Source organism: Mustelus asterias, chromosome 9, assembly GCF_964213995.1.
Source record: "Mustelus asterias chromosome 9, sMusAst1.hap1.1, whole genome shotgun sequence".
Lineage (NCBI taxonomy): Eukaryota > Metazoa > Chordata > Chondrichthyes > Carcharhiniformes > Triakidae > Mustelus > Mustelus asterias.
The window spans coordinates 483,322-507,403 of NC_135809.1; the positions used below are offsets into that span (position 1 = coordinate 483,322).

The 24,082-nt window shown below is 44.8% G+C and overlaps 1 protein-coding gene across 3 annotated transcripts in view; it reads right to left on the reverse strand.

Annotated features, from left to right (window-relative positions):
- osbpl8 (oxysterol binding protein-like 8) overlaps positions 1-24,082 on the reverse strand; it is a 314,521-nt gene that overhangs the window by 50,169 nt on the left and 240,270 nt on the right. For all 3 annotated transcript variants that reach the window (XM_078219490.1, XM_078219489.1, XM_078219491.1), the window contains 4 exons: positions 19,640-19,824; positions 18,425-18,506; positions 17,910-18,008; positions 17,449-17,545 (listed from right to left, as the gene is read on the reverse strand). In XM_078219490.1, the coding sequence (XP_078075616.1) occupies positions 17,449-17,545; positions 17,910-18,008; positions 18,425-18,506; positions 19,640-19,824 (463 nt within the window). The remainder of the gene's footprint in view (positions 1-17,448; positions 17,546-17,909; positions 18,009-18,424; positions 18,507-19,639; positions 19,825-24,082) is intronic.

Here is a 24,082-nt window from a genome sequence, read left to right on the forward strand (position 1 = left end):
TTCCTAACATATGAATAAAATGCCTTAAGGTTCTCCTTAATCCTGTCTGCCAAGAACATTTCGTGACCTCTTTTTGCCCTTCTAACTCCCCATTTGAGTTCTTTCCTACTCTCTCTGTATTCCTCCAGAGCTCCATCTGTTTTCAGTTGCCTGGACCTAACGTACGCCTCTCTTTTCTTTTTGATCAGATCCTCAATTTCCCTGGTTATCCACGGCTCTCGAATCCTACCTTTCCTATCTTTCCTTTTTACAGGCACATGCCTGTCCTGCAGCCTTATCAACTGTTCCTTAAAAGACTCCCACATGCCAGACGTGGACTTACCCCCGAACAGCCTCTCCCAATCAACGGCCACCAATTCCTGCCTAACCCGCATATAGTTAGCCTTCCCCCAATTTAGCACCCTACCCTTAGGACAACACTCATCCTTGTCCATTACTATCCTAAAGTTAACAGAGTTGTGGTCACTGAAGAAGGGAAAGGGTTAATGTTTTTTTTGTACTCAATGTATTTTGTACTAAAAGGTTGAACTTTGTACCTGGAATGTATCACAAACATAACCCTTCCTTATGGCTAGTCTCCCCTTTGTTTACATTGCTCCTGGTAGTAGTATAAGCCATTTGTTCATGGTTCCCTCACTTGTTTATATCATTCTGATAAAACAGACAGTTAAATATTAATGTTGGGTTGTAAGTCTTACGTTTCACGTAAGCTTGTGTATGATTTAAACAAAGGAAGCAGCTACCAAATGGTGGAGTGCGAGAATGGCCGTTTGAAGGAGGATTCCCACTGGGACAGCTGCAATCGCACACAGTCACTTCAAAGGAAAAGCCGCGGGAAGAGCAGGGGGACCAGAGGTTGCATCTTGACTACAACTACCAGGGGAATTGTGCTTTAGGACCCAAGGATACCAGATAGTCTCTAACCATAAACCAGAGTGTATCAGAAGCTGTTAAAGGAACAATAATTTATGATCAAGGACTGTTAACTGGACTTTGCTTCATGACTTGTATTGGGAACCCTGATGTATAAAGGTCCACGCTTCTTGTGTTCAGAGAGAACTTTGGCTTCCGCTTTCAAGGGGTCAAGTTGTCCCACAAGCTTGTGAGAATAAAGCATACTCTATTTTGACTCAGACCAGCCTCAGACATATTTTTACCGACTTCATTTGGTGCCGAAACCCGGGAGACACCCCGGGATCTGTTTGCGGGACTCTGTTTGCGGACTCAGGTTGAATGGCCACAACCTGGATACTGGAATAGAGTTCTGAACCTAATAGGGTGAGTCAAACTACAGTGGGCTGAGTATATGTGATGAGAGTGTGTGAGAGTGAAAGACGTCTGAACTGAACACATACGGACAAGGAGACATTTGTCTGTTATGGATTCTCAAGTGAGTGGAAAAACTGGAGAAAAGTTGCCTGAGGTGTGATGTTCAGACGTGAGTGAGAAAGAAACTGTCTGTGTGAGAGAGAGACTGTCTAAGTGATCACCGGAGTAGAAGTAAGCTTAATAGTGTAACCTTAATAGTGTAAGCGGTGGTACGGAGGGATTTGATCACCCCTGACAAGTAACACCGGACTCCGATAAGAGCGACCTAGGAGTGGGAGAGCGAGAAGGGAGAATAGAAGGCTCCAGGTGGTGAGTATCAAACTTATCTGTATTATGGTGGGACCACTAAGACAGTGGGGACCTCCGGAATCCCTGATAAATGAGTGTATGACTAAGAGGAACAAATTCATTAAACAGATGAGAAAAGGGGGGTGGAACTTATCCTGCCCTCTGGGCCAACAGCATAAGAGGTTGGGTAAAGAAAAAAGAAAAATGACAAAGAACATACAACATAGAGCAGTACAGCACAGAACAGGCCCTTCGGCCCACGATGTTGCGCCGAGCTTTATCTGAAACCAAAATCAAGCTATCCCACTCCCTATCATCCTGGTGTGCTCCATGTGCCTATCCAATAACCGCTTAAATGTTCCTAAAGTGTCTGACTCCACTATCACTGCAGGCAGTCCATTCCACACCCCAACCACTCTCTGCGTAAAGAACCTACCTCTGATATCCTTCCTATATCTTCCACCACGAACCCTATAGTTATGCCCCCTTGTAATAGCTCCATCCACCCGAGGAAAGAGTCTTTGAACGTTCACTCTATCTATCCCCTTCATCATTTTATAAACCTCTATTAAGTCTCCCCTCAGCCTCCTCCACTCCAGAGAGAACAGCCCTAGCTCCCTCATCCTTTCCTCATAAGACCTACCCTCCAAACCAGGCAGCATCCTGGTAAATCTCCTCTGCACTCTTTCCAGCGCTTCCACATCCTTCTTATAGTGAGGTGACCAGAACTGCACACAATATTCCAAATGTGGTCTCACCAAGGTCCTGTACAGTTGCAGCATAACCCCTCGGCTCTTAAACTCCAACCCCCTGTTAATAAAAGCTAACACACTATAGGCCTTCTTCACAGCTCTATCCACTTGAGTGGCAACCTTTAGAGATCTGTGGATATGGACCCCAAGATCTCTCTGTTCCTCCACAGTCTTCAGAACCCTACCTTTGACCCTGTAATCCACATTTAAAGTAGTCCTACCAAAATGAATCACCTCACATTTATCAGGGTTAAACTCCATTTGCCATTTTTCAGCCCAGCTTTGCATCCTATCTATGTCTCTTTGCAACCTACAACAGCCCTCCACCTCATCCACTACTCCACCAATCTTGGTGTCATCAGCAAATTTACTGATCCACCCTTCAGCCCCCTCCTCCAAGTCATTTATAAAAATCACAAAGAGCAGAGGACCAAGCACTGATCCCTGTGGCACTCCGTTAGCAACCTGCCTCCAATCCGAAAATTTTCCATCCACCACCACCCTCTGTCTTCGATCAGACAGCCAGTTACCTATCCAATCGGCCAACTTTCCCTCTATCCCACACCTCCTCACTTTCATCATAAGCCGACCATGGGGGACCTTATCAAACGCCTTACTAAAATCCATGTATATGACATCAACTGCCCTACCTTCATCAACACACTTAGTTACCTCCTCAAAAAATTCTATCAAATTTGTGAGGCACGACTTGCCCTTCACGAATCCGTGCTGACTATCCCGGGTTAATCCGCATCTTTCTAAATGGTCGTAAATCCCATCCCTAAGGACCTTTTCCATCAATTTACCAACCACCAAAGTAAGACTAACCGGTCTACAATTACCAGGATCATTTCTATTCCCTTTCTTAAACAGAGGAACAAATTCGCCATTCTCCAGTCCTCTGGCACTACCCCGGTGGACAGCGAGGACCCAAAGATCAAAGCCAAAGGCTCTGCAATCTCATCCCTTGCCTCCCAAAGAATCCTAGGATATATTTCATCAGGCCCAGGGGACTTATCGACCTTCAGTTTATTCAAAACTGCCAGTACATCCTCCCTCCGAACATCTATTTCCTCCAGCCTATTAGCCTGTAACACCTTCTCTTCCTCAAAAACATGGCCCCTCTCCTTGGTGAACACTGAAGAAAAGTATTCATTCATCACCTCGCCTATCCCTACTGACTCCATACACAAGTTCCCACTACTGTCCTTGACCGGCCCTAACCTCACCCTGGTCATTCTTTTATTCCTCACATAAGAGTAAAAAGCCTTGGGATTTTCCTTGATCCGACCCGCCAAGGACTTCTCATGTCCCCTCCTAGCTCTCCTAAGCTCCTTTTTCAGCTCATTCCTTGCTAACTTGTAACCCTCAATCGAGCCATCTGAACCTTGTTTCCTCATCCCTACATAAGCTTCCCTCTCCCTTTTCACAAGACATTCCACCTCTTTCGTGAACCATGGTTCCCTCACTCGGCCATTTCCTCCCTGTCTGACAGGGACATACCTATCAAGGACACCCAGTATTTGTTCCTTGAAAAAGTTCCACTTTTCATGATTTCCTTTCCCTGACAGTTTCTGTTCCCAACTTATGCCCCCTAATTCTTGCCTAATCGCATCATAATTACCTCTCCCCCAATTGTAAACCTTGCCCTACCGTACGGCCCTATCCCTCTCCATTGCAATAACAAAAGACACCAAATTAGAAACAGGAAGGGCGCAGTCACTATGTTGGGGGTGTACTACAGGCCCCCCAACAGCCCAAGGGAAGTGGAAGAACGGATATGTCAGGAGATACTGGAAAGGCGCAGGAAAAATAGGGTTGTTGTAGTGGGAGACTTCAATTTCCCTGGTATAGACTGGAAATCGCTGAGAGCAGGGACTCTGAATGGGGAGGAATTTGTAAAATGCGTACAGGAGGGTTCTTTGGAACAATATGTAGATAGCCCGACTAGAGAGGGGGCTATACTGGACCTCGTACTGGGGAATGAGCCCGGTCAGGTCTTCAAAGTTTCGGTAGGGGAACATGTGGCAAATAGTGACCACAATTCTGTTAGCTTTAGGATAGTGATGGAAGAGGATGAGTGGTATCCCAAGGGTAAGGTGTTGGATTGGGGGAAGGCTAACTTTAGTGGGATTAGGCAGAAATTGGCAGCTCTTGATTGGGAGAGACTGTTTGAGGGTAAATCCACATCTGGCATGTGGGAGTCTTTTAAGGAACAGTTGTTAGGGCTACAGGACAGGCATGTGCCTGTTAAAAAGGATAGGAAGGGTAGGATTCGAGAACCGTGGATAACCAGGGAAATTGAGGGACTGGTCAAAAAGAAAAGAGAGGCGTATGGTAGGTCCAGGCAGCGAAAAACGGAGGGAGCTCGGGAGGAGTACAAAGAAAGTAGGAAAGAACTCCAACGGGGAATTAGAAGAGCAAAAAGGGGTCACGAAATGTTCTTGGCAGACAGGATTAAGGAGAATCCCAAGGCATTTTATTCATACGTTAGGAACAAAAGGGTTGTCAGGGAAAAAATCGGACCTCTCAGGGACAAAAGTGGGGAATTATGCTTGGAGCCCAAAGAAGTAGGGGAGATCCTAAATGAATACTTTGCGTCGGTATTCACAGAGGAGAGGGATGTGTTGACTGGGTGTGTCTCGGAGGGGAGTGTTGAACCGTTGGAGAAAATCTCCATTACAAAAAAGGAAGTGTTAGGTTTGTTAGAGAATTTAAAGACTGACAAATCCCCAGGACCTGATGGAATCTATCCAAGGCTGCTCAGGGAGACGAGAGATGAAATCACTGGGCCTCTGACGCAAATCTTTGTCTCGTCACTGGACGCAGGTGAGGTCCCAGAGGATTGGAGGATAGCTAATGTCCCGTTATTTAAGAAGGGTAGGAAGGATAACCCGGGTAATTATAGGCCGGTGAGCTTGACGTCCGTGGTGGGGAAGTTGTTGGAGAAGATTCTTAGAGATAGGATGTATGCGCATTTAGAAAGGAATAAACTCATTAACGATAGTCAGCATGGTTTTGTGAGAGGGAGGTCATGCCTCACTAACCTGGTGGAGTTTTTTTGAAGAAATGATCAAAATGGTTGACGAGGGAAGGGCCGTGGATGTCGTCTATATGGACTTTAGTAAAGCGTTTGACAAAGTCCCTCATGGTAGGCTGGTGAAAAAGGTTGGATCTCATGGGATAAAGGGGGAGGTGGCTAGATGGGTGGAGAACTGGCTTGGTCACAGAAGACAGAGGGTGGTAGTGGAAGGGTCTTTTTCCGGCTGGAGGCCTGTGACTAGTGGTGTTCCGCAGGGCTCTGTATTGGGACCTCTGCTGTTTGTGATTTATATAAATGATCTGGAAGAAGGTGTGACTGGGGTGATCAGTAAGTTTGCGGACGACACAAAATTGGCAGGACTTGCAGATAGTGAGGAGCATTGTCAGAAGCTACAGAAGGATATAGATAGGCTGGAAATTTGGGCAAAGAAATGGCAGTTGGAGTTCAATCCTGATAAATGCGAAGTGATGCATTTTGGTAGAAATAATGTAGGGAGGAGCTATATGATAAATGGCAGAACCATAAAGGGTGTAGATACGCAGAGGGACCTGGGTGTGCAAGTCCATAGATCCTTGAAAGTGACGTCACAGGTGGAGAAGGTGGTGAAGAAGGCATATGGCATGCTTGCCTTTATAGGACGGGGCATAGAGTATAAAAGTTGGGGTCTGATGTTGCAGATGTATAGAACATTGGTTCGGCTGCATCTGGAATACTGCGTCCAGTTCTGGTCGCCACACTACCAGAAGGACGTGGAGGCTTTGGAGAGAGTACAGAGGAGGTTTACCAGGATGTTACCTGGTATGGAGGGGCTTAGTTATGAGGAGAGATTGGGTAAACTGGGGTTGTTCTCCCTGGAAAGACGGAGGATGAGGGGAGACTTAATAGAGGTGTATAAAATTATGAAAGGCACAGATAGGGTGAATGGTGGGAAGCTTTTCCCCAGGTCGGTGGTGACGTTCACGAGGGGTCATAGGTTCAAGGTGAAGGGGGGGAGGTTTAACACAGATATCAGATGGACATATTTTACACAGAGGGTGGTGGGGGCCTGGAATGCGCTGCCAGGCAAGGTGGTGGAGGCGGACACACTGGGAACGTTTAAGACTTATCTAGACAGCCATATGAACGGAGTGGGAATGGAGGGATACAAAAGAATGGTCTAGTTTGGACCAGGGAGCGGCGCGGGCTTGGAGGGCCGAAGGGCCTGTTCCTGTGCTGTATTGTTCTTTGAATTGTGGTCACTATCTCCAAAGTGCTCTCCCACAACCAAATCTAACACTTGGCCCGGTTCATTTCCCAGTACCAAATCCAATGTGGCCTCACCTCTTGTCGGCCTATCCACATATTGTGTCAGGAAACCCTCCTGCACACACTGCACAAAAACTGCCCCATCCAAACTATTTGACCTACAAAGGTTCCAATCAATATTTGGAAAGTTAAAGTCCCCCATGACAACTACCCTGCGACCCCCACACATATCCATACTCTGCTTAGCAATTTCTTCCTCCACATCTCTATTACTATTTGGGGGCCTATAGTAAACTCCTAACAACGTGACCGCTCCTTTCCTATTTCTAACCTCAGCCCATATTACCTCAGTGTGCAGATCCCCCTCGAAGTGCCTTTCCGCAGCCGTTAAACTATCCTTGATTAACAATGCCACTCTTCCACCTCTTTTACCAGCTTCCCTCCACTTAGTGAAACATCTATACCCCGGAACGTCCAACAACCATTCCTGTCCTTGTTCTACCCATGTCTCCATAATGGCCACAACATCGTAGTCCCAAGTACCAATCCACGCCCCAAGTTCATCTACCTTGTTCCGGATGCTCCTTGCATTGAAGTAGACACACTTCAACCCACCTTCCTGTCTACCGGTCCCCACCCTTGACCCTGATACCTTCCCCAATAGCTCACCACCCTCACTGACCTCTGGACTACAACTCCTTTTCCCACTCCCCTGACAAATTAGTTTAAACCCCCCTGAAGAGCCGTAGCAAATTTCCCTCCTAGGATATTGGTGCCCCTCTGGTTCAGGTGCACGCCGTCCTGTTTGCACAGGTCCCACCTTCCCCAGAACCATAGGAGTATTGTTAATAGGAGTATATAGTAGAAAATAGGAGTATTGTTAATACATCAGTTAGCTGGACTAATTGAGCAAGTAGTCGCCTCTACTAAGAAGTGGAGTGAGGATAAAGAAAGGATTAGGGAGTTAGAATCCAGAGTAAGGGAACTGGAGAAACAAAACCAAGTATTAGAAGAAAAGCTATGGAGAGGGGAAACCGTTCCTCTACCTCCTTATGAGTCCACACAACAGGGACTAAATGCTCTTCCAGAGGAATGCGAAGCGCTAGAACACAACTTAGTGCTAGTAACCCAAGGGGGAACAGATGCGCAGCCAAAAGTAAATTATAAACCCTTCACCCCAGGTGAGAGGCAGCAGATAATGGCTTCCCTGGGTAAATTACAACCTAGAAACGCAAACACTAATTTCTGGGAAGAATTAGACACAATCTGGGTAGGACGCCAATTACACCTGAGAGACGTACACCAGCTGGTAATGGCAGCCTGTCCAGCGGGTAAGTGGAGGCAGGTAGCAGGTGGACCCACCGCTCCTCCAGCACAGGATTATAGTGGGGGACAGTGGACACATGTAGTCACCCTAACATCAGAGATAGATGCCCAACAGACACCCTTCACCCAGTTTAAGGTAGAAATTCTGAGAGTGGTAGAGAATGCTCCCACTAACTGGAGCAGAATGACCACAACGAAACAGCTAAAAGGGGAAGGAGCTTCTGAATGTGGGGGATGGTTGTTCCAGGTATATCAGGAGTGCTCAGGACAAGGAAACCCAGGTCGAGGAGATCGAGCGTTCATCCAGGCTTTTAAGGATGAATTCTTTAGTGTTCACCAAACAATCCTTAAAATGGGAATTCTCAGTACCCCGAACTATGATGAGTTGGTAGAATGGGCAAGCCTTTGTTTGTTCTTGTAGAATGTTTATTGCGGGTAATAAATGACCTCGTTTAGCCTCAGGAGAGCTGGGGAGGTGTTAAGACTGTTAAAGATTAAAGTGATAAGATTTCTTGAATTTACTTCTGTTTTGAGTTTTAATTACAGTTTGGAAGAAAGAAGAATAAAAGTGACGTCTTAATCCAAGTTCTGTATTCTTTTAAATGTTTTACTTACATCTCAGTTTAAGATGTTAAGTTTGAATGAGTGTTGGAAGCTTCCATTCGTGTCTATGTGTGTTTACAAAGTTGTTCGCTTTGATGTGATTTTACAACAGTGGGTTTGATACAGAGTTTAAATAAAATTAGAAGGTAAATTGAAATTTCAAAATCAAAGTACATAAATTGAAGTTGGAAATAGCCAATTTGAATTTTGATTAAACCTGTATTTGAATTTTGTTAAGAAAGGATTTAAATCTTGGAGGGAACCATGTGCTCTCTCCTTTGTCTTAAAGTGAAGATTATGAGAGAGTTAGTTGAGAATTGGGAGAAAATAAGCAATTTTATGGAAAAGTAGATAAACAAGAACAAAAGAATGTGGTAAATGTACTGTCTATGAGTCAGTTTAAAATATTTTAAGTTAGTGAAATGAATCGTAATTCTGCTTATTTCAAGTTTCAGAAGGAGATTAATCAATTAAATCTTAGTTGCTAATGCAAATTGCCCTTACAAATGTCTGATAGTTTAATATTCTGTAACTGGTTAAAATTATGTACTGCCGTTGGAATTTTATGTGCTATCTATTGTTCAAAGTTTGCCAAATATTGAACACTGTCAAGCTTAAAATCTAGCCAGTTAAAATCAAACCAAAATATTACTGATTAATTAACTAGTGTGTATTGTACCTACTTTGGTTTTGATTTGGTGCCTGTTGTTTTCCTCGAGTGCGGGGGGGGGGTTTTGATCTGGAGCTCAGTTTAAAATTGGAAACGGCTTGAATTAAAAGGGTTTGGATATTCCGGTTTTGCTGTGTAAAGTGGTATGATATAACTGCCACTTGATTATTTTTATTATACAGTATAGCACTGCTATATAGACCCGAAAATAAAATAAAATCCTGAAAAGCCTTCACCAATTTTGTATAATATAGTTATATATTATGTGTTGTGTATTGATAAAACATAATTCTGTAGGAGCTTCCTGTTTTCCTCGCCATACAAATGATTAAATTAGAGATAATGTCGGGGTACATTATATAAAGATTGGAGCTGTATGGTATGTGATTTTAATGGGGAATGCGATGTTTTTTGATGAGATTATATACAAATGAATGGATGTCCGACTGCAGCCGAAAAGCCAGTGTAAAGTGTTATTTAATTCACACTAAGCTTTCTATGGAAGAGGGGTGTGTAGTTAACTGTATAATGTACGAGCTAAAGCCATACAGATATTGGGAAATTGTGGACAGAGATATTGCCCACTATACTGATGAGGCTAAGAGTTACCACAAACCGGACAACTGGATTAACCCTTTATGAATTAATGACAGAATGGGCGATGATGTAGGTTCACTAAAAGATGAATTCAGGAGATATGTTTTGGAACTCAGTACCCAACTAAAAGGGATGCGCAAATTGGTAAAGGACAATCCGGAACAAAGAGACAGAGAGAGAGAGAGAGCTTGAAATGCTCCATGGCGGGCGGGAAGTTGCGTCCTAGTAAAAGCACTACTTGACAAACCTGGGTTCGCCCCTAAATGGAAGGGCCCCATATGAAGTTAAAATTGTGTAGTGTGCTTAATTCACAGATATGCGAGACGGTTGACCTCCAAGCAAGCTGAACGGGTTCGCGGGCAGTGGCGCGCGGGCGGTATAGCCTTTGGACCATTGTATAACGCGGGTTATTAGTTAAGTGATAGGATGATTTTCTTGCTGCTTCTCATGACCCTTGCCCTGCTAGTTACGGAGGGGAAGTATAGATGGAATTGTGTAGACTTGAGGATAGAGCATCGCAAGCATCTCTGTAACGATGGCTCTGTCTATTGTAACCTTCCGACACATGGAATAAGTCCCTGGGAGGTAACCCGTAGGGACCGCTGCTTGGGATTCCTTAACCATGCCATGTTGCCAACTCTGTTGGAGGGGCGAGGTGATTGGGGTCTCCCATGCAATGTAATGTGGTGTAACTGGAATTTTCGGTGTTTGGCTGAGGGACCGGGATGGACCTGTACCCGGCATCAGCGGAGGGCTCGGAAGGATGTGTAAATCAACACGAGATTTGGTCGATCCAAGCGATCATCGTACCAATCCTCTAAAATCCGACCCTATCACATGAACACTTTCATGTATATGTCTCACTTGTATGTATTACAGTCAAATTTTTGAGCAAGTGCTGGGTCTGCTTACATATTCCCATGCACGAAGGAAAGTGGGGAAAAGTCCTTCATTCCCTATCCCTTTGTCAACTCCGGGAATTGTAGAGGGGATTTCGAATCAGAATGGAACCCAAGATGGGGCAAGGAAAGTGACATTTAAAACCCCATCAGGCATGTTGTGAAAAAGCAACAAGGGGGGATCTATCTGCTTGGTAAGAAATGGAACCATACTTGTTGGCTGTAGCTACTGTACCCAGCAGATTAATGTCACCAGTGGTGCCTGGGCTTTGGTGCAACAGATTACAATCCATTGCCCCATTGCTGATGTCCTGGTCAGCCTCTCCTCTACTTATATGAACAGCATGACTGCATATAACGGTACCTATTTTGTATGTCGAAACAATGCCGACCCATGGCTTCCTTGGGATTGTAAGTTAGAAACTTGATGTCTGTGTCGATATGCGCGATCTTCTTGGAGATCCTCTCCACTTGGAGCCGGCAGTTTGTGGCGTCGATGGTAGTCATGATGTGGAGATGCTGGACGCCGGCATCTCCACATCATTCCTTGGGATTGGGCAGGATCATGTTATTTAGCATATGTGGTACCCTATATTCACCATTAGTGAGACAGAATGGTTCTTTATGATAGCTTTCCCACTTTATGGGACAGCAAAAGCAGTTCAGGAACTTATATATATGGCCTCGACCTTGGAGAGAATTGCGAATGAAACTAGAGACAGGTTCGAGGAGGTGAGCACAGCCTTCTCTGAAGTATCAGCCGAGGTTGTAGCTATCCGGACTGTTGCTTTACAGAACCGATTGACACTTGATTATGTGTTGGCTTTCCAGGGAGGAATGTGCGCTCCGAATGCTGCACGTATAACCCAGTTGATTAAAATATAACTCATTTGGCAGATTATATCAAACGAGTGACGATGACAATACAAGGAGAAGGGAACCAAAATCATAATTATAACCCTCCGGGATGGCTAGGGCAATGGTTCGGGTCGTGGGGATTATATCTGATACATGGGTTGATTGTATTAGAAACATAGAAAACTACAGCACAAAACAGGCCCTTCGGCCCCACAAGTTGTGCCGAACATATCCCTACCTTTTAGGCCTACCTATAACCCTCCATCCTATTAAGTCCCATGTACTCATCCAGGAGTCTCTTAAAAGACCCTATTGAGTTTGCCTCCACCACCACTGACGGCAGCCGATTCCACTCGCACACCACCCTCTGTGTGAAAACTTCCCCCTAACATCTCCCCTGTACCTACCCCCGAGCACCTCAAACCTGTGTCCTCTCGTAGCAGCCATTTCCACCTGGGAAAAAGCCTCTGAGAGTCCACCCGATCTATGCCTCTCAACATCTTATATACCTCTATTAGGTCTCCTCTCATCCTACGTCTCTCCAAGGAGAAAAGACCGAGCTCCCTCAGCCTATCCTCATAAGGCATGCCACTCAATCCAGGCAACATCCTTGTAAATCTCCTCTGCACCCTTTTAATCATTTCCACATCCTTCCTGTAATGAGGCGACCAGAACTGAGCACAGTACTCCAAGTGGGGTCTGACGAGGGTCTTATATAGCTGCATCATTATCCCCGGACTCCTAAACTCAATCCCTCAATTGATAAAGGCCAGCACACCATACGCCTTCTTAACCACCTCCTCCACCTGCGGGGCCGATTTTAGAGTCCTGTGGACCCGGACCCCAAGGTCCTTCTGATCCTCTACCATACCAAGAGTCTTTCCCTTTATATTGTACTCCGTCATCCCATTTGACCTGCCAAAATGGACCACTACGCATTTATCTGGGTTGAAGTCCATCTGCCACTTCTCCGCCCAGTCTTGCATCCTATCTATGTCCCTCTGTAACTTCTGACATCCCTCCAGACTATCCACAACCCCACCAACCTTCGTGTCGTCGGCAAACGTACCAACCCATCCCTCCACTTCCTCATCCAGGTCATTTATGAAAATAACAAACAGCAAGGGTCCCAGAACAGATCTCTGGGGCACATCACTGGTGACCGACCTCCAATTAGAAAAAGACCCATCTGTACACACTCTCTGCCTCCTTTGGGCAAGCCAGTTCTGGATCCACACGGCAGCAGCCCCTTGGATCCCATGCCCTCTCACTTTTTCTAGAAGCCTTGCATGGGGGACCTTATCGAACGCCTTGCTAAAATCCATATAAGCCACATCTACCGCTTTCCCTTCGTCAATGTGTTTAGTCACATTTTCGAAGAACTTCACCAGGCTCGTAAGGCACGATCTGCCTTTGACAAAGCCATGCTGAGTATTCTTGAGCATACTAAATCTCTCTAAAGGCTCATAAATCTTGTCCCTCAGGATCTTCTCCATCAGCTTACCAACCACTGAGGTTAGACTCACCGGTCGGTAATTTCCTGGGCTATCCCTATTCCCCTTCTTGAAAATAGGAACCACATCCGCAATCCTCCAACACCTCTCCCGTCTCCATCGACGACGCAAAGATCATCGCCAGAGGCTCTGCAATCTCTTCCCTCACCTCCCACAGTAACCTGGGGTACATCCCATCTGGACCCGGCGACTTATCTATCTATTAATCATCATTGTTATTGCTTGTTGTATTTATATGACATTATTGAATGAACAGCCCGAATTATGCTGAGTGCAAGTGTGCAAGCAGAAATGGCAGACTTCCTGACGAAGGGGGTAGGCCCATATATATTGGTAACCTTTGGCTCTGAATTGGTCATGGGGCCCTGTTTGAACTTGTCCCCGACCAAAAGGGGGGATTGAAGAAGGGAAAGGGTTAATGTTTTTTTGGACTCAATGTATTTTGTACCTAAAAGGTTGAACTTTGTACCTGGAATGTATCACAAACATAACCCTTCCTTATGGCTAGTCTCCCTTTGTTTATATTGCTCCTGGTGGTAGTATAAGCCATTTGTTCATGGTTCCCTCGCTTGTTTATATAATTCTGATAAAACAGACAGTTAAATATTAATGCTGGGTTGTAAGTCTTATGTTTCCCGTAGGCTTGTGTATGATTTGTAATGTGGAACTTGTTCAAGGAACAGCTACTACGCGTCCTTGATAAATATGTACCTGTCAGGCAGGGAGGAAGCAGACGTGTGAGGGAACCGTGGTTTACTAAGGAGGTTGAATCTCTTGTGAAGAGGAAGAAGGAGACTTATGTTAAGATGAGACGTGAAGGCTCAGTTAGGGCGCTTGAGAGTTACAAATTAGTCAGGAAGGACCTAAAGAAAGAGTTAAGAAGAGCCAGGAGGGGACATGAGAAGTCTTTGGCAGGTAGGATCAAGGAAAACCCTAAAGCTTTCGATAGGTATGTCAGGAGTAAAAGAATGACTAGGGTAAGATTAGGGCCAGTCAAGGACAGTAGTAGGAAGTTGTGCGTGGAGTCTGAAGAGATAGGAGAGGCACTAAATGAATATTTTTCGTTGGTATTCTCACTGGAGAGGGACAGTGTTGTCGAGGGGAGTACTGAGATGCAGGTTGCTGAACTGGATGGGACTGATGTTCATAAGGAGGAGGTGTTAGCAATTCTGGAAAGGGTAAAAATAGATAAGCCCCCTGGGCCGGATGGGATTTATCCGAGGATTCTCTGGGAGGCTAGGGAGGAGATTGCAGAGCCTTTGGCTTTGATCTTTGTGTCGTCATCGTCTACAGGAACAGTGCCAGAAGACTGGAGGATAGCAAATGTTGTCCCCTTGTTCAAGAAGGGGAGTAGGGACAACCCTGGTAATTATAGACCGGTGAGCCTTACTTCTGTTGTGGGCAAAGTATTGGAAAGGAATATAAGAGATAGGATTTACAATCACCTAGAAAGGAATAATTTGATTAGGGATAGTCAGCACGGTTTTGTGAAGGGTAGGTTGTGCCTCACAAACCTTATTGACTTCTTTGAGAAGGTGACCAAAGAGGTGGATGAGGGTAAAGCGGTTGATGTGGTGTATATGGATTTCAGCAAAGCATTTGATCAGGTTCCCCATTGTAAGCTTTTGCAGAAAATACGGACACATGGGATTGAGGGTGATTTAGTGGTTTGGATCAAGAATTGGCTCGCTGTAAGAAAACAAAGGGTGGTGGTTGATGGGAAATATTCATCCTGGAGTTCAGTTACTAGTGGTGTGCCGCAGGGATCTGTTTTGGGGCCACTGCTGTTTGTCATTTTTATTAATGACCTGGATGAGGGCGTGGAAGGATGGATTAGGAAATTTGCGGATGACACTAAAGTCGGTGGAGTTGTGGACAGTGCAGAGGGAAGTGGCAGGTTACAGAGGGACATAGATAGGCTGCAGAGCTGGGTTGAGAGGTGGCAAATGGAGTTTAATGCGGAAAAGTGTGAGGTGATTCACTTTGGAAGGAGTAACAGGAATTCAGAGTACTGGGCTAATGGTAGGATACTTGGTAGTGTGGATGAACAGAGGGATCTGGGTGTCCATGTGCATAGATCCATGAAAGTTGGCACCCAGGTTGATAGGGTTAAGAAGGCGTACGGTGTGTTAGCTTTTATTGGCGGAGGGATTGAGTTTCGGAGCCAGGAGGTCATGCTGCAACTGTACAAAACTCTGGTGCGGCCGCATTTGGAGTATTGCATACAGTTCTGGTCGCCGTATTATAGGAAAGATGTGGAAGTGTTGGAAAGGGTGCAGAGGAGATTTACCAGGATGTTGCCTGGTATGGTGGGAAAATCGTATGAGGAAAGGCTGAGGGGCTTGAGGTTGTTTTCATTAGAGAGGTGGTTAAGAGGTGACTTAATAGAGGCATACAAGATGATCAGAGGATTAGATGGGTGGATAGTGAGAGCCTTTTTCCTCAGATGGTGTTGGCTAGCACGACGGGACATAGCTTTAAATTGAGGGGTGAGAGATATAGGACAGACGTTAGAGGTAGGTTCTTTACTCAGAGAGTAGTAAGGGCGTGGAATGCCCTGCCTGCAGCAGTAGTGGACTCGTCAACATTAAGAGCATTCAAATGGTTTTTGGATAAACATATGGATGATATTGGAATAGTGTAGATTAGAGGGGCTTTAGATTGGTTCCACTGGTCGGCGCAACATTGAGGGCCGAAGGGCCTGTACTGCGCTGTAATGTTCTATGTTCTATTTAAACAAAGGAAGCAGCTACCAAATGGTGGAGTGCGAGAATGGCCGTTTGAAGGAGGATTCCCACTGGGACAGCTGCAATCGCACACAGTCACTTCAAAGGAAAGGCCACGGGAAGAGCAGGGGGACCAGAGGTGGCATCTTGACTACAACTACCAGGAGAATTGTGCTTTATGACCCAAGGATACCAGATAGTCTCTAACCATAAACCAGAGTGTATCAGAAGCTGTTAAAGGAACTATAATTTATGATCAAGGACTGTTAACTGGACTTTGCTTCATGACTTGTATTGGGAACCCTGATGTATAAAGGTCCACGTTTCTTGTGTTCAGAGAGAACTTTGGCTTTTGCTTTCAAGGGGTCAAGTTGTCCCACAAGCTTGTGAGAATAAAGCATACTCTATTTTGACTCAGACCAGCCTCAGAGGTATTTTTACCGACTTCAGTCACTATTTGCCACATGTTCCCCTACCGAAGCTTTGACGACCTGACCGGGCTCATTTCCCAGAACTAGATCCAGTATAGCCCCCTCTCTAGTTGGGCTATCTACATACTGTTCCAAAGAACCTTCCAGTACGCATTTTACAAATTCCTCCCCGTCCAGACCCCCAGCCCTAAGCACTTTCCAGTCTATACCAGGGAAATTGAAGTCTCCCATTACAACAACCCTATTTTTTCTGCACATATCCAGAATCTCCTGACATATCCATTCCTCCACTTCCTGTGGGCTGTTGGGTGACCTGTAGTATACCCCCAGCATAGTGATTGCAGCTTTCCTGTTTCTGAGCTCCACCCACAGCGACTCATTACATGACCCCTCTAAATTGTCCACCCTCTGCATTGCTGTAATATGCTCCTTAACTAATACCGCTACTCCCCCACCTTTTCTAGCCCCTCCTCTTTCTCGCCTAAAACACTTGTACCCCGGAATATTCAGCTGCCAGTCCTGACCTTTTAACCATGTCTCTGTCACCGCAACCACATCCAAATTCCGCGTAAGCATTAAGGCCCTAAGTTCGTCTGTCTTACCCATTACGCTCCTTGCATTGAAGCAGATGCACTCCAATGTGTTGATGTGGTGTCTATGGTAATGTTGAACTTGTATAAGACACTAGTTCGGCCTCATTTGGAGACTGCGTCCAGTTGTGGGCGCCATACTTGAGGAAGGATGTGAAGGCATTGGAGAAAGTACAGAGGAGATGATGGCCTAGTGGTATTATCGTTAGACTATTAATCCATAAACTCAGCCAATGTTCTGGGAACCCGGATTCGAATCCCGCCACGGCAGATGGTGGAATTTGAATTCAATAAAACAAATCTGGAATCAAGAATCTACTGATGACCATGAAACTATTGTCAATTGTCGTAAAAACCCATCTGGTTCACTAATGTCCTTTAGGGAAAGAAATCTGCCGTCCTTACCCGGTCTGGCCTCCATGTGACTCGAGAGCGGCTCTCAACTAGGGATGGGCAATAAATGCTGGCAGTGACGCTCATGTCCCACAGATGAATAAAAAAAGGAGATTCACAAGAATGATTCCAGGGATAGAACGTTAAAGTTAACATAATGTAAGTTAAAACAAAAAAAACTCACCATAAAATTTTGATTTGGCCAAGATGCTGCCAGTGACACAAAATCCATCTTTTCTATTACTGACATAGAATGCAGAGACAGGAGGATGATGAGACACCTATTAGGATAAGACAATTCAGTAAGGAGCAAATACACTCCAGCATCAATCAACATTTTAATTTGTTAAAATATTCCCAGAAGCACACAACTGACATTTCACAATAACAATAGGGAAATGTGACTTTTTAAAGTTAAACTACAACTCCTCCACTAAAGAATTATACTTTGTATAACAGGCAACGGTGATAAGCACAGGACACCAAAAATGTATTGCAAAGATTGTAAAAACTGATATCGCCATTCTCAAAGAGTAACAACAAACAGATTACAAATCATTTTAAAAATAGCCATTAAACACTATTAATCCAATAGTGAGCCAGAGACAGCAGCCAGTTCCTGATGATTGACTTTCTTCCTTATACCTGTTCAGCAATATAAAATGTCCTGCTGTTTGCTTTTGGGTGAATCCACATACACCGGAATGTTTCACCAATAATTGGATTGTATGGTTTCTTCAAGCCCTTTGTGTGAAAATAAAAACATTATTTTGACTAAAATCAATGTTTTACAGCCAAAGGAAACCAAAATCATGAATAAAGCCAAGAATTTTAACAGAAAATTTAAAATGAATTGTTGCTTAATTAATCTGAATGAATGACTGGGACTGTGGGCCACGCTTTGTGTAAACAGCCTGCCATGTTTGTCTGTATAATAATTGCACGCCTTAAAGAAGTCCATTTGTATAAAGTGTTGTAGTGTGTCATGAAGATATGAATGGCAGGAAATGAATGAACACACTTTCTCTTTTTTTGAGTTACTTTGAACATTGTTTATTTATTTTTATAATATATCTATGACTTTAGGAATAGGGGACAGATTTAATAAGAAAGAGCTTTTCTTTAAAGATACTAAAGGAAATTAGCATATGAACACAAACCTTTGGTTTTTTGTAGAAGCCGGACAAATACCATCTCGTAACTTTCTTCAAACGACTGTAAGGGTTTTCCTCTGCTGCAGCTCTGAGAGAAATAAAACGCTTATACTTGATGCAAGCCAAATCTGGTTAAGGAAAGTTTAGACAAAAAAATGAACTTTTTTTTCTTGCTGTTGCCATTCTTAAGATATCTCAGATTCTCATCACTTCAGCCCAGATCGGAAGGAAACTGTTAGAACTAAAAAGTCAAGCTCTGGTTACTGCTACACTATTTCCAATCAGAAAGGGATTTTTCAGTTTTAATGCAGACATTCCTCTAAAAGATGGAGAAGGCTCTCTGAATGTTCAGCAATCGAGATGTACAGTTAAGTCCAGGAGTACCTCCTTGGCCAACCTCAGGTTGTTTGAACTTTACAATTACCCCCAGCGCATTCATCCAGACGGACGATGGAACTGCAAAGGAAACAAAAATCCTAGGCAGGTTTCCAAAGGCCTGCTGGAAATCACAAGATCCTCAACTTAAAAGATGTGCCTTCTAAGAATATAAGGCAGCACGGTGGCACAGTGGTTAGCACTGCTGCCTCACAGCGCCAGGGACCTGGGTTCAATTCTGGTCTCGGGTTACTGTATGGAATTTGTATATTCTCCCCGAGTCTGCGTGGGTTTCCTCCAGGTTCTCTGGTTTCCTCCCACCCTCCAAAGCTGTGCGGGTTAGGTAGATTGGCCATGGTAAATTGTCCCTCAGTGTTAGGGGGATTAGCAGGGTAAATACGTGGAGTTGCGGGGAGGGGGCCTGGGTGGGATTGTTGTCAGTACAGGCTCAATGGGCTGAATGGCCTCCTTCTGCACCATAGGGATTCTATGATTCTAAGAAATGGGAGGAGTAGGCCTTTCAACCCCTAGTGCCTCCTCTGACACTCTGTCAGATTATTACTGATTTTCTAGCTCAACTTCACTTTGCTATATATCTCTATAATCCCTTGATTCCTTTAATGTCCCAAAAATAAAACACATCTGTCACTCTTCATGTTATTTCTGAAAGGAAAATGGTAATTATCGCAAGAATATTTGAGGAGGTCTGAAGCAGAAAAAAAGGGTAAGTCCACCTGGTTCAAGGGTGAAGGGGAATGGGTCAGAGGGAATTGGGAAGAGTGATGGAAGCAATTGAAGGCATAGGGGAGGAAGAAACAAAAATGTAAGTAAACATACTGTACTCACTGTGATAGAAAGTCTGCATGATAGTAATAGTCTGACAACTTGTCTAGGAATGACCGAGGCTCCAGGATAAATGTGGGTAACACAACTTTAGAGAGATCCATTCCTGGGCGAACTTGTTTCAGCAGAGTCCAAATGAGACTTTTGTTTTCCTCAGATACCACTTCTGTCTGAGAATCTTCACCTGTCTAGATTTGGGGGGGGGCGGGAGATGATGGGGGCAAGAGAAAAGGCTTTTTTCAGAAGGTTTTCCCAATTACATACTGCGATTGAGCATGCAGTAAATGTCTGCAGTATTCTTTGATTTGTTATTGCAGAAAATGAAATTGAATTCTCAAAAGTTGTAAAATAAGCACACTGATTTTAATTGAAATATCGCATTATATTTATAGCTATTTTTGTTAACTTTAAATGTTTCACCTCCACAATACAGTAAATGCATTGTATTTACCCAGCACTGTATCACCGTTTATGCTCAAATTCCCAAGTTATGTTTTCCAACTCCAGGATGTTTAACTTGGAAGCATTGGAAATCAAAACTCTATCTCACTACTGTACCAGAATATCATACAGGAAGAATATTGGCTGCTCAGGGTAATCCCATGAAGTTCATAGCTGTGATGCAAGACATTAAAACATCTACAAATAGGAATCAGAAAAACGTAGGGTAGAACATTAACAGCATTGCACTGATGTGCAGGAAGATATCAAAATCACTTTTTTTTAAAAAAGTGGGAGCAAGCTACATGTAGATCGTTCCAGCTCCTCTACTGAGGTGCATCAAACAAAATTATTTTTCAAGTGCAATTCGCTCTGGTTTGGTAAAGTTACAAAATAGCACTACACCAATAATATACTGCCCCATAACACCATCAGGTCCTGTTCTCTCCATTCTCAAATGGCCAACATTCTCGGAGACGACAAAAAGAAAATCTCAAAGCCACTCAAACTCTCCTTGAAGTGCAGCAGCACTGCCCTTAATGACAGGGAGGAGCCTGAAACCAATGGGAACATCTGAAACAGATGGGAGAGGGGAAGGGAGTGAGCAGTCAGTGGAGGGATCCCCTGTGGTTGCCCTCCAAAATAGGGATATTGTTTTGGATTCTGTGGAGGGGGATGACCTTCCAGGGGTAAGCCACGAGGACCAGTTCGCCTGCACAGAGACAGGCTCAGAGGCCCAGAAGGGGATTAGGAGAGAAATAGTGGTGGGGGATGCGATGGTTAGAGGCACGGACAGGCGATTCTGCGGGCGCGATTGAGACTCCAGGATAGTAGTCTGCCTCCCTGGTGCCAGGGTACTGGATGTCTCCGAGAGGGTAGGAAGCATATTAAAAAGGGAAGGGAATCAAACAGATGTAATTGTACACATTGGTGAAAATGACATAGGTAGAAAGAGCAGGGGGGTCATACGAGAGCAATTCAGGGAGATGGGTGCTTAGCTAAAAAATAAGGCCTCTCGGGTAGCAATCTTTGGACTACTCCCAGTGCCTAGTGCTAGTGAGGCCAGGAACAGGGAGATTCTACAATTGAACACATGGCTAAAGGACTGGTGCAACAGGGAGGGTTTCAAATTCATAGATCATTGGGAAGTCTTCATGAGAGGATGGCACCTGTACGGAAAGGATGGGTTACACCTTAACTGGAAGGGCACAAATATCCTGGCTGGGAGTTTTGCGAGAGTGTTTCAAAGAACAAAGAACAATACAGCACAGGAACAGGCCCTTCGGCCCTCGAAGCCCGCGCCACTCCCTGGTCCAAACTAGACCATTCTTTTGTATCACTCCATTCCCACTCCGTTCATGTGGCTATCTAGATAAGTCTTAAACATTCCCAGTGTGTCCGCCTCCACCACCTTGCCCGGCAGCGCATTCCAGGCCCCCACCACCCTCTGTGCAAAATACGTCCTTCTGATATCCGTGTTAAACCTCCCCCCCCTCACCTTGAACCTATGACCCCTCGAGAACGTCACCACCGACCTGGGGAAAAGCTTCCCACCGTTCACCCTATCTATGCCTTTCATAATTTTATACACCTCTATTAGGTAACCCCTCATCCTCCGTCTTTCTAGTGAGAACAACCCCAGTTTACCCAATCTCTCCTCATAACTAAGCCCTTCAATACCAGGCAACATCCTGGTAAAGCTCCTCTGCACTCTCTCTAAAGCCTCCACATCCTTCTGGTAGTGTGGCGACCAGAACTGGGCGCAGTATTCCAAATGCGGCCGAACCAACCTTCTATACAACTGCAACATCAGACCCCAACTGTTATACCCTATGCCCCGTCCTATAAAGGCAAGCATGCCATATGCCTTATTCACTACCTTCTCCACCTGTGACGTCACCTTCAAGGATCTGTGGACTTGCACACCCAGGTCCCTCTGTGTATCTACACCCTTTATGGTTCTGCCATTTATCGTATAGCTCCCCCCTACGTTAGTTCTACCAAAATGCATCACTTTGCATTTATCTGGATTGAACTCCATCTGCCATTTCTTTGCCCAAATTTCCAGACTATCTATATCCTTCTGCAGCCTCTGACAAAGTTCCTCAATATCTGCAAGTCCAGCCATTTTCGTGTCGTCCGCAAACTTACTGATCACCCCAGTTACACCTTCTTCCAGATCGTTTATATAAATCACAAACAGCAGAGGTCCCAATACAGAGCCCTGCGGAACACCACTAGTCACAGGCATCCAGCCGGAAAAAGACCCTTCCACTACCACCCTCTGTCTTCTGTGACCAAGCGTCTGTGACGATTACGAGGGGTCACGGGCTCAAGGTGAGAGGGGCGAGGTACAACTCAGATATCAGAGGTTTTTTACACAGAGGGTGGTGGGTGTCTGGAATGCGCTGCCAAGTAGGGTGGTGAAGGCAGACACGCTGGCATTGTTTAAGACTTACCTGGATAATCATATGAGCAGTCTGGGAATGGAGGGATACAAACGAATGGTCTAGTTGGACCAAGGAGCGGCACAGGCTTGGAGGGCCGAAGGGCCTGTTTCCTGTGCTGTCCTCTTCTTTGTTCTAATCATTCAGAAGGGAGACAACTTGTCCATCAAACAAGCACTGTCGGGATTCTATGAAGCTGCATGATGCGTGTTCACAGCTTAACATTGAGCTGCATAAGGAGGTATTAGGGCAGGTGGTCAAAAATGTTTTATGGAGCATCTTAATAGAAGACAGAAAAGAGAAGCAGAGGCAGCAGGAATCTGGGAACTTATAGCCCACAGGTTGAAAACACAGCCGCCAACGGTGGACAGCAATACACTTGTATTGCATTTGTATAAATCACTGCCAAATCCATGGAGGTGTCAAAGTTTCAGCTCCTATCCCACATCTTGCCAATGCCTGGAGTGAGCGCAAGTGGAGCAACCAAGAATTAAGACTTCTTCATTAAATAAGAAAGCATTGTGATAGGAATCAAAGGTAGTTATTTTTTAAGTGATCTATGTTTATATTGTTGAACATTAGAAATAAGGTATAGATGTAAGTGAGTTTAACTTAACATTTCTATGTAAGAAAGGGTGAAACTCTAGATAGCTTCATGTTAAACAAAGTTTCTTATCATGGCCAGCAGGATTAAGGAAAATCCCAAGGCTTTTTATACATATACAAAGAGCAAGAGGGTAGCCAGGGAGAGGGTTGGCCCACTCAAGGACAAGGGAGGGAATCTATGCGTGGAGCCAGAGGAAATGGGCGAGGTATTAAATGAGTACTTTGCATCAGTATTCACCAAAGAGAAGGACTTGGTGGATGATGAGTCTGGGAAAGGGTGTGCAGATAGTTTAAGTCCTGTTGAGATCAAAAAGGAGGTGGTATTGGGGTTCTTGAGAAACAGTAAGGTAGACAAGTCCCCAGGGCCTGATGGGATATACCCCAGAATACTGAGAGAGGCAAGGGAGGAAATTGCTGGGGCCTTGAGAGAAATCTTTGTATGCTCACTGGCTACAGGGGAGGTCATGATGTGGAGATGCCGGCGTTGGACTGGGGTAAACACAGTAAGAAGTTTAACAACACCAGGTTAAAGTCCAACAGGTTTATTTGGTAGCAAAAGCCACACAAGCTTTCGGAGCTCTGGGGGCTTAGAGCTCCGAAAGCTTGTGTGGCTTTTGCTACCAAATAAACCTGTTGGACTTTAACCTGGTGTTGTTAAACTTCTTACAGGGGAGGTCCCAGAGGATTGGAGAATAGCCAATGTTGTTCCTTTGTTTAAGAAGGGTAGCAAGAATAATCCAGGTAATTACAGGCCGGTGAGCCTTACATCAGTGGTAGGGAAATTATTGGAGAGGATTCTTCGAGACAGGATTTATTCCCACTTGGAAATAAGTGGATGTATTAGTGAGAGGCAACATGGTTTTGTGAAGGGGAGGTCGTGTCTCACGAACTTGATCAAGTTTTTCGAGGAAGTGACGAAGATGATTGATGAGAGTAGGGCAGTAGATGTTGT